Here is a 15924-nt window from a genome sequence, read left to right as displayed (position 1 = left end):
ACTCGGGTTCATACTGATTTGCACCCAGTTTTTTTATTTTCCCGCTTTTCCAGGCATCTCCTCATTATCCTTATAAATGAGATTGCCCTATGGAGACTGTCTACTGTTCACCAGTCTTATATATATGCAGGGATTCATCCATCCTGAAATTCTGATGACTCTGCTTTTGACATCTCAAGTCTGTTTTTCCCTAGTACTTTTTAGTACTATATTCAGCTACTCAGAAAGTTCCCTTGAGATGTTTCTCTTACTACTCAATATATCAGAAATTGAAATCATTACCTCATATATCAAAAGCCATTCTCACCTTCCAACTTTTGTCATATTCTGTCAGTGTTTCTTAAATCTTTCAGTCATTTTTAATTAATCACTCTACAGTTCCTACTGCTTTTTCATTTTTGCAAATATCATTTTTAGTTCTCAATTCATCTTCTTAGTCCCCATCTTCTTAGTTCTAAAAGGTTGTTGCTGAGCCGTTAAAGATGCCAGGATTCTTGACCTCCGGAGGAGAGGAATTCAATCCAGGGCCAGTGTGATCACTCAGAGCTTTTGTGTGATCAAGTTTTATTAAAGTATAAAAGAGAGAAAGCTTCTAGTCTTTAGCCGGAAGTTATATAGCTACTAGCAAAGAGTCGGACACGACTGAGAGACTGAACTGAACTAAGCAAGCTGCTAATTAGAGAAAGGAAATGTCTCAAAACTCAGAGACTGGCACCCGGCCCCTCACCCACAACATGCATTTTGAAATAATATTGGCACAAGGTGAGTTGTCCCGGGCCATAAAACAATTGACATGAATCTTGAAGAAAGGCAGGTTTCCAAGCAAAGACATAGTCTCATTAACATAGCTTAAGAGAACATTTGCATGAGTAAAACATACTGGTTTGTCAAGTCGGTTCTGAGGCTTAGGCAGAACTGACTTGAAGACAGACAGAGTCTAGGGTAAATACATTCATTAACATAGCTTAAGAAAAACATTTCCATAAGCTCAACATTTGAGAAAAGTTAAATTCACGTGGAACTAGGTGTTGTCATGGCAGCACAGAATTTTAAAAGAAACCCCCTTTCAAATTTGTATAGAAAAGGGAAAAAACCTGACACTTGTAGTTTGTTTCCTCCTGCAGCTTAAGACAGAGATAAAAAATGTCTGACACTTGCAGCCTATTTCCTCCGTTTGGAGACCCCTAACCCTCTCAGTTCCATCCAAAACCAGCTCCATATTTTCTTATGCCTGGATTATAATTTTTCTATTACTGATTATAGTTGCTGATTCCATTCTTTTTATTAGTTCACTTCAAATGCTAATGACAGATTTCATTGCCTAAAATCTTTTTATTTATTTTGACGTTAGCTTTATGAAAAAAATCCTAATATTATTCACATATAACTGTTCATTCAAAAAGACAAACAACATGGCCATGTATTTCCAATTCAAATGTGTGTCTGTATGTTTTGTATAACCTTTGCGCAATTCCACTTTTAACATATCTTATGATTATATGAGGCTTATTTTTATTAATAATTCTATGAGTTTTGGGGAATTCCCTGACAGTTCAGTGGCTAGGACCCAGTGCTTTCACTGCTGAAGGCCTGAGTTCAATTCCTGGTCGGGGAATAAAAATCCCACAAGCCTCAGAGTGTGGACAAAATAAAATAATAATTCTATGAATTTTGACAAATGCATACAGTCATGTAACCACCACGATAATCAAGATATAGAACAAAAATTACCTCAGATCCTTTATTGTGTCACTCCTTCCCACTGCTTACAGACCTGGAAAATACTGATCTCTTTTCTGTCTCTCTAGTTTTGTCTTTTTCAGAATGTCATATAAATGGAATCATACAGTATGAAGCCTTTTGAGTCTGGCTTCTTTTACTTAGCATAATGCATTCAAACTTACTTCTACTGTTGTGTTTTCCATAGCTTGATTCCTTTTTATTGCTGAATAGTATTCCATGGCATGGATGTACCACAGTTCATCCATTCACCAACTGAAGGATATTTGTCAGTTTGATTAGTATATGTCTTGGTGTGTTCCTCCTTGGGTTTATCCTGCTTGGGATTCTCTGTGCTTCCTGGACTTGGTTGACTATTTCCTTTCCCAAGTTAGGGAAGTTTTTGGTTATTATCCCTTCAAATATTTTCATGGGTTCTTTCTCTCTCTCCTCTTTCTGGGACTCTGTATTGTGAGTGTTGGTGTGTTTAATGTTGTCCCAGAGGTCTCTTAGGCTGTCTTCATTTCTTTTCATTCTTTTTCTGTATTCTTTTTCTATATTTCTATATTTGTGGCTGTGATTTCCACCATTCTGTCTTCCAGGTCACTTATCCATTCTTCTGTCTCTGTTATTCTATATTGATTCCTTCTAGTGTATTGTTCATCTCTGTTTGTTCTTTAGTTCTTCTAGGTCTTTGGTAAACATTTCTTACATCTTCTCCATTCTTTTTCCAAAATCCTGGATGATCCTGGGTCATCTTTACTATCATTATTCTGAGTTCATTTTCTGGAAGGTTGCCTATCTCCACTTTGTTCAGTTGTTTTTCTGGGGTTTTATCTTATTCCTTCATCTGGGAGATAATCCTCTGCCTTTTCATTTTTTGATTAACTTTCTGTGATTGTGGTTTTCATTCTGGAGGCTTCAGTACTGTAGTTCTGTTTCTTCTGTCTGCCTTCCAGTGGATGAGGCTAAGAAGCTTGTGCAAGCTTCCTGATAGGAAGGACTGGTGGTGGGAAAAACTGGGTCTTGCTCTGGTGGGCAGGCTGTGCTCAGTAAAACTTTAATCTGATTGCCTGCTGATGGGTAAGGGCTGTGCTCCCCTCCTGGTAGTTGTTTAGGCTGTGGCGACCCAGCCCTAGAGTCTACAGGCTCTATGGTAGGGTGAATGCCAAACTCCCAAGAGGGTTCACACCAAGGGGCAACTCCCAGGACTGCTACTTCCAGTGCCCCCATTCCCATAGAAAGCCACTGCCGACCCACACCTGCAGAGGAGATCCCACAACACTAGCAGGTATGTCTGGTTCAGTCTCCTGTGGGGTCACTGCTCCTTTCCCCTGAGTCCTGCTGTGTACAGGATTTTGTGTGTGCCTTCTAAGAATGGAGTATGTTTCCCCCAGTCCTGTGGAAGTCCTGCAGTCAAATCCCACTGCCCTTCAATGTGAGATTCCCTGGGGATTCCTAGTCCCTTTGCCAGATCCCCAGGCTGGAAAGCCTGACATGGGGCTCAGAACCTTCACAACAGTGGGAAAACTTCTTTGGTATTATTGTTCTCCAGTTTGTGGGTTGCCCACCTGGTGGGCATAAGATTTGATTTTTATCATGATTGCAATCCCTCTACTATCTTGTTGTGGCTTCTTTGTTTTTGGACATGGAGTATCTTTTTTGGTGGGTTGCAGTGTCCTCCTGTCAATGATGGTTTAACATCTAGTTGTGATTTCAGTGCTCTCACAGAGCATACACCCTTCTACTCTGCCATCTTCAATAATCTGAAGGATATTTGGATAGTTTCCAGTTTGGGTGATAATGAATAAAGATGCTATAAATATGTTTACATATTTTATGTGATGATGTGATTTCATTCACATGGGTAAATATCTATGAGTCAGACTGCTGGGTTGTATAATAAGGATATGTTAACTTTATTAAAAACTGCCAAATTGTTTTCCAAAGTGACTATAAGATTTTAAATTCTAGCCAGCTATGTATGAGAGTTCCAGTTGATCTACATTCTCACCAGCACTTGGAATTGTCCATTTAAAAAATTTTAGCCATTCTAACAGTAAGATAGTTGTATCTTACTGAGGTTTTAATTAGTATTTCCATAATATCTAATATTTGACATCTATATATCTTCTTTGGTGAAGTGTTTTTATAAATCTTTTGCCTAGTTTCTATAGGAAATATTGTTTTCTTATTGTTGAGTTTTAAAGTTCATTGTATATTCAGGACACAAGTTATTTATCAGATATGTGTCTTGCAAATTTTTTCTTTTTATTTTCTTATCAATATCTTTCATGGGGCATTTAAAATTTTAACAAAGTCTAATTTATCTTTTTTCTTGTTTTATGGATTGTGCTTTTGGTATTGCATCTAAGAAATCTTCACCTAATCCAAGGTCACAGAAAAATTAGGTTTTACATTTAGTTCTTTGATGCATTTTGCATTAATTTTTGTATGTGATTTAAAGTATGGATCAAAGTTTTGTGTTTGTTTTCTGTTTTTGCACATAGCTATTCAATCATTTCAGCATCATTTATTTAAAAACCATCCTTTCAACTGAAATGCCTTTGCACTTTTATTGATAATAAGTTGTCATATGTGTGTGGGTCTCTTACTAGACTCTTCATTCTGTTCCACTGAAGTATTCATCTGTCTTTACAGCATTCCCACACAGTCTTGATTACTGTAGCTAAGTAATAAATTTTAAATCATGTAGTATTAGTCCTCCAAGTTTGTTCTTTTTCAAATTCTTTTGGCTACTGTAAGTACTTTGTGTATCCATTTGAATTTTATAGTCATTTTTTTGTTGCTATGAAAGTGAGTTTTGATTGTGATTAAATTTAATCAGTTTGGAGGGAATTAACATCTTAATATTATCAACTCTTTCAGTTCAGATATATAAATGATTTGATACATTTATATATTGCAAACTGATTACCACCATAAGGTTAGCTACCACTTCCATCTTATCACAGTTACTATTTCTTTTTTGTGGTAAAAACATTTACGATCTACTCTCTAGGCAACATTCAAGTATATGATACAATATCATTATCTATAGTCCCCGTGCTGCATAATAGGTTCCCAGAACTTGTTCATCTCTTAATTGGAAGTTGGTGCTCTTTGACCAATATCTCCCCGTTCTCTCCACCCTCCAGTCCTCAGGAACCGCTACTCTACTCTGTTTCTCTGAGTCTGGCTTTTATAGATTCCATATACAAGTGATAATACCATGCAATATTTGTCTTTCTCTGACTTATTTCAGTTAGCATGATGCCCTCAATGTTCAGCCAAGTTGTAGCAAATGGTACAATGTCCTTCTTTTTCATGTATGATATTAGTAATATTCCATTTTATATGTACACCACATCTTTATCCATTCAGTGTTGACAGACACTTGGGTTGTTTTCATATCTTGCTGTTGTGAATAATGCTCTGGTGAACGTGGGAGAGCAGATATCTCTAAGAGATCCTGATTTCAATTCCTTTGAATATATGCCCAGAAGTGGAATCGTGGGTCTACTTTGAATTTTTTGAGGAACCTCCATACTGTTTTTCACAGTGGCTGCACCAATTTACACTCCCACCAGCAGTGCACAAGGGTCCCCTTTTCTCCACCTCTTTGCCAACACTTGCTATTGCTTGTCTTTTTGATAATGACCATTCTAATAGATGTGAAGTGATATCCATTGCGGTTTTGACTTTCATTTCCCTGAGGATTACTGATATTGAGCACCTTTTCATGTAGCTATTGGTCATTTGCACAGATTCTTTGGAAAAATGTCTATTCAGTTTCTCTGCCCATTTTAATTGGTTTGTTTGTTTTTTTTTGTTTTTGCTTTTTTGCTATTGAGCTGTGTGTGTTCGTTATATATTTTGCTTATTAACTCCTTATCAGATATATGATTTGTAAATATCTTCTGCCATTCCAGAGGTTGCCTGTTCATTTTGTTAATTGTTTCTTTTGCTGTACATTTTTAATGTCTTCTTGATGTCTGCCATATTTGATAGTGTTTCCCTGATCTGATCCTACTCTGTGCTCTCTCTATCCAGATGATACATTTTCACCTTGTGATCAGATTTCACTATTTCATGAAATTGCTCTTAAGTACTCCAGAATGTATGGCTTTTTCTTTTTTCTCATCCTCCATCCCACAGGAACTCAGGGAAAACATAGGATTTTAGGCTGTGTGGTAACTGTGGCTTTTGTGTGAAGTGTTAGTTGCTCAATCATGTCTGACTCTTTGCAGACCCATGAACTATAGCCTGCCAATCTCCTCTGTCTATGGAGTTCTCTAGGTAAGAATACTGGAGTGGGTAGCCATTCCCTTCTCCAGGGGATCTTCCCAACTCAAGGATCAAACCTGGGTCTCCTGCATTACAGGTGGATTCTTTACATCTGAGCCACCAGGTAGGCCCCCAACTAAGGCTTTTACTTGTATGTTTTTAGAAAGCTCCCAGAATTAAGAGCCTACTTCTCAGATTCACAGACATAGAGAACATATTTGTGGTTGCCAGGTGGAGGAGGGGTGGACTAGGAATTTGGGATTAGCAGATCAAACTATTATATATAGGATGGAAAAATAGCAAGGTCCTACTGTATAGCACTTGGAACTATATTCAATAGCCTATGATAAACCATAATGAAAAAAGAATTTTTTAAAAAATCCATTCTTACACTGAAGAAAGAAAGCCAGTTTCTTATTGCATAACTTAGGGCCTAATCAGGGCAAGAAACCAGATACTAACTTGAACAGGAAAAGTTTAGCATTAATTATTGGCTGTTGTGGGACTGAAGTAATAAGGGATTAGCCAGTAAGAGTAAAGAGAACTCTAATGAATAAAGAAATAGCAGATGAGTGTGTGAGAGTACCTCAAGGGCTATGAAGGAACACCCAAAGAAGAGCCTCCTCTGCTTCCCACAGATGAATACAGACCTTATAGGGAGGGCATATCCATGGCTCATGGCATGGCAGAAGAGTTGCTATTGTGCTGCACTGGTGGAACTTGCTGGAAATCTGTCCTCTTTGGTTCCAGAAAAAGCTGATCATGGGGCAGTGTCTCATTGGAAATATTCCACTGCAAATCATCTGAGAGGAGTGCCAGAAGTGCTGGGTGCTTCTGGCTGCAAAGAATTGCAGAAGCTGGGTTCTTGGGAAGCCATAGGAGCAGCAGGAGTTGGGTGCTAAAGAAATCACCTGCACTTCAAGATCTAGGTGCCTGGGAAACTGCATGTGCATCAGGAGCCAGATGCTGCTGAAGCCACCACACTTCTGGAGCCTGGTGCTAAACAAGCTGCCCTTGCTGGAGGAGCCTACTGAGTGAGCTCACTAGAACCAGGAAGCAAAACCCCTTCTTCCAGTGCTTCTCCATCACCCTGTATTGACAAGGTTCAACATCATGCCAGCTACCAAAGGAAAAGAGACTCAGATCCATTTTTGTAGAGTGGGCAAGGAGGTGTGATTCGGGGTTAAAAGGCAATAAATTGATAGCTGGAGCACTTATTCTTCAATTTTTCTGAAGCAAAGCATGGAGAATATTTATTAAACTTAAATTTATTGAATTTGGAGAGATAGTCAGAGGAAGGTACTTTGTTCTCTTTCAGAAGGATTCTCCAAGTGTATGCTCAGAGGAATTCAAAAGACCATAGATTTTATTTAGAAAGGGAAGATAACTGCATGAAATGTTCATAATTTCAGCCTTTGTGTGTTAATTCTTTATATTATAACAGAATTGTGCCAAATTGAGTATCAGTATGAGTGGTACCATATCTAGCTTTATACATTCATAACAGACATTCTTTTATACACCTCCCTAGAGGTGTACTGAAATTAGAGCTGATATCAAGGACAATACATTTTGAATATGCACAGAGGAGCAAAGCAACAAGCTTAATATAGCTATATCCTCTCTTACATAAGCAATCTCAGGTGAATGGGTCCATTCAACAAATCAACTCTGATCCTGTTGGGTTATTCGGGAACCATGTTCCAAGTTATTGCTCTGCCATCTCCTAGGCCATTGTTGTCAGCTGGGTGTTGATATTGGGTCATTGTTGAGTCCTCTGGGCTGGGGAAGGGAGAAATGGAGGTTTGCCCACTGTCTTAAGGCCTGGTCGAGGTGCAGCAAATTTCACTTCTGCTCACACTCTGCTGGTAAGAACAAAGTGAGATTGGTAAAGGCAGTGCCCAGCTATGTTCTATTTCTGTAAAAGAAGAAGTGAATAGATAACTGGTGGATGGCTTGCAGTCTGTACCATAGATGGATGGCTTGCCTTATTTGACAGTTGTTGAAAGCATATGTTTTTCCTATAGATATAGAGGAATTGGTATTTGAGGACTATAAATTTAATGGAGATGCTCATAATAATTCAGAGGGAAAAACAAAAGGAAGCAGAGAGATTATGAAGTTTTTAGAGCTAATGTATAATAAGGACATGCATTCTGGAATATTTCTTCCTTTCATCCTTCACCCATAACAGACTTCAGTTTCTTCTTCTGATTACCCTACTCACTCTCCTGACTTCCTACATAGTGGATATGGATTCCCAAGGTTCAAACCCCATCTCTTACTTATTTAGCTGTTTGATCTTCAGCAATTTACATAACTTCTCTGTGCTTCTGTTCTCTCATCTGTGAAACATGATTGATAATGATAGCTACCCATTAGGGTTTAGTGAAGATTAAATGAGCTATTTTGTGTAAAACACTTGGAAATAATACCTGGTACATAATAAATGGTATATAATTGTTTTGCATATATTAAGTGTTCTAGAAGAATTTTCATTGTCATATGGACTCTTCCATTTCTTTGTTCATCCTGTCCAAACTTCATGATAACTGTTCTGGAGTCATTTTCATTTTTTTCTTTCTTTTTAGATGAGGATATTGGGCAAACTCAACAACAGATAATTTCTGGAGAAGTTTCATTCCACTGTGAGAAAATTGGTCAATCCATAGGAAAAGATTCATTGTGTTCCATTTTAGAAGAACTATGGCAAGGTAATGACCAGCTAGAAAGAAATCAAGAAAACCAAAATAACCCTTTAAGTCATGTGAAAGTATTGACTAAGGAGAGGGACTATGAATTTAAAAACATTGAAAAAATAATTCATGTGAGTACCAGGCTTGTTCCTTCAATTAAAAGACTCCATAACTTTGATACATTTGGAAAAAGTTTGAAGCATACTTTAAATTTATATAATCACAATAAAAGCAATGCAACAAAGAACTTTGATAAGATTTTTGGAAATGGTAACAATTTTGCACATAGCTCTTCCTTTACTAAGAATGAGAATGCTAATACAGGAGCAAACTCCTATGAACTTAATCAATGTGAAAAACATCTTGACCACAAACAAGTTCTTGCCCACCATCAGAAAATTCATACTGGAGAGAAACTTTATGTATGTACTGAATATGTGAAGACCTTTACCCAGGAGTCACATCTTTTTGAGCATCAGAGTATTCATGCTGGAGAAAAATCCCATGAATGCAATAAGGATGAGAATATCTTCACTCAGAAGCCACAAATTGAGGTACCTCAAAGTGTTTACACAAGAGAGAAACCTTTTATATGTATTCAATGTGGGAAGGCTTTTACCCTTAGGTCAAACCTCATTACACATCAGAAAATTCATACTGGACAGAAACCCTATAAATGCAGTGAATGTGGAAAAGCCTTTTTCCACAGATCATATCTCTTTAGACACATGAGAATTCATACAGGAGAAAAACCTTATGAATGCAATGAATGTGGAAGAGGATTTTCTCAGAATTCCGACCTCAGTATACATCAGAAAACTCATACTGGAGAGAAGCACTATGCATGCAGTGAATGCGGGAAAGCCTTCACAAGAAAATCAGCACTCAGGATGCATCAGAGAATTCACACAGGAGAAAAACCCTATATATGCACTGAATGTGGAAAGGCCTTCATCCAGAAATCCCATTTCAATACACATCAGAGAATTCATACTGGAGAAAAGCCTTATGAATGCAGTGACTGTGGAAAATCATTCATTAAGAAATCACAGCTCCATGTGCATCAAAGAATTCATACAGGAGAAAAACCCTATATATGCACAGAATGTGGAAAGGTCTTTACTCATAGGACAAATCTCACCACACATCAGAAAACTCATACTGGAGAAAAGCCATATATGTGTGCCGAATGTGGGAAGGCTTTCAGCGATCAGTCAAATCTCATTAAACACCAGAAAACTCATACTGGAGAGAAACCCTATAAATGCAATGGCTGCGGAAAGGCCTTCATATGGAAGTCACGCCTCAAAATACATCAGAAATCTCATATTGGAGAGAGACACTATGAATGCAATGAATGTGGAAAAGCCTTTATCCAGAAATCAACACTCAATGTGCATCAGAGAATCCATACAGGAGAAAAACCCTATGCTTGTCCTGAATGTGGGAAGGCCTTCATCCAAAAATCACACTTCATTGCACACCATAGAATTCATACTGGAGAGAAGCCTTATGAATGCAGTGACTGTGGGAAATGCTTCACAAAGAAGTCACAACTCCGAGTGCATCAAAAAATTCACACAGGAGAGAAACCCAACATATGTGCTGAATGTGGAAAGGCTTTCACTGACAGGTCGAATCTCATAACACACCAGAAAATCCATACTAGAGAGAAACCCTATAAATGTAGTGATTGTGGAAAAACCTTCACCTGGAAATCACGCCTCTCTATCCATCAGAAATCTCATACTGGAGAGAGACGCTTTGAATGCAGTAAATGTGGGAAAGCTTTCATCCAGAAAGCAACACTAAGTATGCATCAGATAATTCACACAAGAAAGAAAGCTTATGCTTGCACACAATGTCAGAAGGCCTTCACAGACAGATCAAATCTTATTACACATCAGAAAGCTCATAGTGAAGAAAAACTATAAATCCAGTGACTGAAAATACCTTCAGCTGGAAATCATAATGGAATGTGCATCAGCTGTCTCACAGTGGCGACAAGGAGTGCCTGATGCTGCAATCATTGCACAGGGGGAGTAGATATGACAGACTACAAATGGCTTAAGTGAACAGAAGGTCAACAAAGCCAAGTATTCTTTAGTCAGGTGAAATACAAGTTGATATGCAATTATATGTGTAGGGAGCCACTTTGGTAAAGCATTTGAGCAATAGCCCTGGTTGGTTTCATGATTCACACAGACACTCTCATTCTCCTGCAAATGGTAGAGACCCCAGGAGATGACTTGTAATCTCTTATGCTTCACTTTTTGGATAAAGGGCTTTATAAATTCAGCACTGATTTGTTCTTCACACCCTAAAATGTAAAACTACTCAATACTGACCAATTTTTTTTCCAAATTTCTAGTGTGGGGAGAAGAGCATTCATTGTCCAAACACTTCTAAGGCATTGAAGTCAAGGCAAAAACCAATTTGGGGATGTATTAATAGATCTATGAGTAGAAGCTGGAAGTTTTTTGATAATTGACATTTAAGACATGGAAAAGATTGCCCTGAGGAAGCACTCTTTTTCTTCCCTTTGAAACATCACCATATTTTTAAAATATGAAATAAAATTTTTAAATTTAATCTCTGACTTTATGCATTGGCAAATTAAGCATAGCTCTAGCCTGTGTTACAGGAATGTAGTTATTAAATGTTACATATGCCTAAAGGTGGCAGTTGTTCCCTTATCAATTCCATGCCGTGGCAGCAGGTGATTCACACTTGAAAGTAGTGAGCATACCTTCTAATCTGTACTCCCAAAGCTATCATTTAGGTAAGCTGCAGACCATAAACTTCTAATTCCCTTAGTAACTGAACCTAAGACAATGAAACTGAGCCACAGCACTCTGGACTTCCACTGAAGCTTCTGCTTTCTTTGGGATTCCTGTTTGAAAAACAACAGTTAAGAAATTGGGTTTCAATACATAAAATGGTGGGTTTTCTTCCAAGTTAGTTAATTTGATATATTCATTTTATGTGCACATTGAGAGTAATTTTATGTGGATTGCTATGTGATAAAGTCATGTTGCATTAGTTATTTAGCCTAAGATATGATTATAATTATAGTTGAATAACTGGAAGACTTCTCTAAAAAGAGCACTGCTTTTTTTAAGCACTGATATGTAAACACTTTCTTGTTTTTAATTAAAAAAATTTTACAATACTCAAAAGGGGCTTTCTTTCTAGCATGTAGTTTTATTTTGTTTTTAAACTTTTTAATTAAAGTATAATACATACTGAAAATGCATATATCATAAGCATACAGTTCAATGAATTCTAACAAACTGAACACACTCAGATCAAGAAACAGAACATGACTAGCACCCCAGAAAAACTCCCTGTCCTCCCTTCCAGGTCTTATTGTCCACCTCCCCCACTAGGTAAGCACTATCTTGACTTAAATAGTTTAGTCTGCTTGGTATTTTGTATAAATTCATTCGATAGTTATATTTCATATATTGGTAATGTACTCTTAAGTATCTGTCTTCTTTCATTCACATTATAAATGTGAGATTTGTCCATATTGTTAAATGTAGTTGTAGATAATTCATTCTTATTGTCATGTTAAATTACACTCTGTGAATATTCAACGATATATTTATCCATTCTATTGTTAATGGACATTTGTGTTGTTTGCAGCTTAGAGCTATTGGAAATAGTGCTCGTATAAATATTTTAGTACCTATCTATTGGTGAACATATTTATGAACTCTGTTAGGCATATATCTAGGAGTTGAACTGCCAGATTATATTGTATCCATATGCTCAGCTAGTTTATGAAACTGGTTTTCCAAAGTGACTGCACCAATGTACACTCCCACCAGCATAGTATATGAGTTCTAGTTGCTCCTTGGCAATACTTGGTATTTTCCATCTTTTTTTTTTAAACTATAGCCATTATGCTGGATGTATAGTGATATCTCAGTGTGATTTAATTTTTATTTTCTTATCCTTCAACCCCACCACAGTATCTTGCCAAGACAGTTGCCTGATATCTCGGATCTGAAACTTATGCATGGTTCTCATGTGACTGTACCATTTTACATCTCACCAACAATAGTAAGCAATTAGGAACTTTAAATATTCCCACACAAAAATGCCCAAAGCTTGATGGTTTGACTGGTTGAGTGCATTAAACATTTGAGTAGAAATCTTTCAGAAAATAGAGGAGGAAGGAATACTCCCCAGTTCTACGAGGCCAGGATTACCCTGATACTTAAGCCATACAAATGTATCACAAGAAAACTACAAGCAACATTTCTCGTGAATATAGATGTAAAAATCTGCAACAAAATATTAGCAAATTGAGTCCAGCAACATATAAAAGGATTATACATCATGACCAAATGGGATTTATTTCAGTGATGCAAGACTGCTTGCTTCAACATTCAAAAATCCATCGATGCAATCTACCGTATTATATATACAGGGTAAAAAAAAAAAAAAGAAAAATCATATAAAGCACATAATCTACATATTGAATACAACTTTATCAAATTTCCAGCAGGCTTTCTTCCCAAGAAATTGATTAGCCAATCCTAAAATTTATATAGAAATAGAAAAGACCAAAAATAGCAAATAAGAATTTGCCAAAAAGCAAAATAGAAGAACAGTAACTTCCCAATTTCTTGATTACAGTAATCAAGACAGTATAGTACTAGTGTAGGGAGAGAGAGAGAGATCAATGGAATAGAAAAGAATCCAGGAATAAACTCTGATACTTACGGTAAACATAGTTTTTTACAAAAATGTGAGGGCAATTCATTGGGAAAAGAAAAGTCTTTTCAACATTTGGTGCAGGAATGATTACATATCCATATGCAAAAAGATGAATCTAAATCTTAATTCACATCATACTAAAAATTAACTAAAAGTGTATCAGAGATGGAAATAAAAAAGCTAAAACTACAAAAGGTTTAGCAGAAAACAGCAGAAAAATCTCTGTGATCTTGTATTAGGCAAGGAATTCTTAAATACAACACCAAGAGCATGATCCATAAAGAAAAAATGATAAATTAGACTTCATCAAAACTAAAAAGGTTCAAACTTCAAAAGATACCATTAAGAAAATGAAAAGACAAAGCACAGACTGGGAGCAAACATTTATCTGATAAAGAACTTGTATCTGGAATATATAAAGAACTCTTACAACTCAATAAAAAGAAGACACACAACCCAGTTTACAATCAGGCAGAAGATTTGAAGAGATAAGTTTACCAAATACATATTTGAGCTTCCCTGGTAGCTCATCTGATAAAGAATCTGTCTGCAATGCCGGAGACCCTGGTTCAATTCTTGGGTCAGGAAGATCCCCTGGAGAAGGGATAGGCTAGCCACTCCAGTATTCTTGGGCTTTCCTGGTGATTCAGATGGTAAAGAATCCGCCTGCAATGCAGGAGACCTGGGTTCAGTTCCTGGGTTGGGAAGATCCCCTGGAGGAGGGCATAGCAACCCACTCCAGTATTCTTGCCTGGAGAATCCCCATGGACAGAGGAGCCTGTCAGGTTATAGTCCATAGGGTCACAAAGAGTCAGACAAGACTGAGCAACTAAGCACAGCACAGCATATATATTTGTGTGTACACACACACATGAATAAACATGTGAAGAGATGCCCAACATCATTAGGCATTAGAGAAATTCTAACTAAAACCACAAGCTTCCCTAGTGGCTTCAGTGGTAAAGAATCTGCCTGCCAATGTAAGAGATGTGAATTCAATCCCTAGGTCAGGAAGATCCCCTGAAGAAACAAATGGCAACCCATTCCAATATTCTTGCCTGGAAAATTCCATGGACAGAGGAGCCTGGTGGGCTAGTCCATGGGGTCACAAGAGAGTCAGACATGACTTAGTGACTAAACAACAGCAACTAAAACCACAATGAAATACCACTTTATATGTACTAAAATGGCTATAAAGAAAAGACAGTTATAATAAATGTTGGCACAGATAGGGAAAATCAGGAACTTTCCTACATTTCTGGTGTGACTGTATTAAAATGACTTAGCCATTTTGGGAAAGTTTGGCAGTTTCTTAAAAAGTTGATCATAAATTTACCAGAGGACCCAGTGCTGCCACTTCTATAATCTACCCAAAAGATATATAACATGTGTTCATACAAACACTTGCACTTGAATATTAATAACAGCATTATTCATACAAAACAGAAAAGTAGAAACAATCTAAATATCCATCAACTTACAAGTAGACAAAATATGGTATATTCAGCAATAAAAAAACAAATACTACAATATGGATGAACTTAAAAAATACACTAAGTGAAAGAAGTGCAATGCAAAACATATAGTATTATATTTGAATATTGCATTTATATGAAATGCCCACGAAAGTAAAATCTATAAAGCTCTGTAGATCAGTGGTTGTCTGGAAGATCCCCTGGAGAAGGAAATGGCAACCTACTCCAGTATTCTTGCCTAGAAAATTCCATAGACAGAGGAGTCCATGTGGTCACAAATAGGATACGACTGAGCTACTGACCATAGGGGTAAGAATGGGAATCATCACTAACTGTTAATTAGTAAGAGGAATCTTATTGGGGAGATTAAAATGTTACAGAACTTGACTGTGGTGATGGTTGCACAACTAGGTAAGTTTAATGAAGGTCATTGATCCTCAATTCCACTACTGTTTAAGCATCTGGGTTCCCTGCCATAACATCTATTGCCACCCATATCTAGAATGAAGTGTTGTCTTGGAGCCTGTTGTACATTTAAAAATAAACTTTTTAAAAACAGTCATTGAACTGTACGATTTAAATATGGAACCTAAATTATACCTCAATAAAGTTGTTTCTTTTTCAGAGTTGTTTTGGCTCTCTAGGTCCTTAACATTTCCTTATAAACGGTAGAATAAGTTTGTTCATTTCAACAACATAAAAAGCTGCTGTGATTTTTATTGAGATTGGTTTGAATCTATAGATCAATTTGGGGAGAATTGAAATGTTAACAATATTGAGTTTTCTGACCGATAAATAAGGCACATCTCTCCATTTAATTTCTCTCAACAGTATTTTGTAGTTTTCAGTGTACAGGTCTTTTACATCTTCTGACAAATTGTTGCCTAAGTATTTCATATTTTGATGCTATTTTACTTGATGTTTTATTTCCACTTTATTGTATAGTATTCATTTTTTTTCACTTATTTTTTTCAATTACTTATTGTTAATTACTCGTATGTAGAAAAGCAATTGCCTGA

At 36.9% G+C, this 15924-nt stretch overlaps 1 protein-coding gene across 1 annotated transcript in view; it reads left to right on the top strand.

Annotated features, from left to right (window-relative positions):
* The window catches only part of ZNF41 (zinc finger protein 41), a 42321-nt gene extending 28269 nt beyond the window's left edge, over window positions 1-14052 (top strand). Inside the window, 2 exon segments of the mRNA XM_043896684.1 lie at window positions 8598-10629; window positions 10631-14052. Coding sequence (XP_043752619.1) covers window positions 8598-10629; window positions 10631-10649 — 2051 coding nt within the window. The 3' untranslated portion in view covers window positions 10650-14052.
* Window positions 14053-15924: the final 1872 nt, after the last annotated feature.

This window comes from Cervus elaphus, chromosome X (assembly GCF_910594005.1).
Source record: "Cervus elaphus chromosome X, mCerEla1.1, whole genome shotgun sequence".
Classification (NCBI taxonomy): domain Eukaryota; kingdom Metazoa; phylum Chordata; class Mammalia; order Artiodactyla; family Cervidae; genus Cervus; species Cervus elaphus.
Note: the sequence above shows the minus strand (reverse complement) of the source record. Positions and strands in the feature narration are given on the sequence as shown.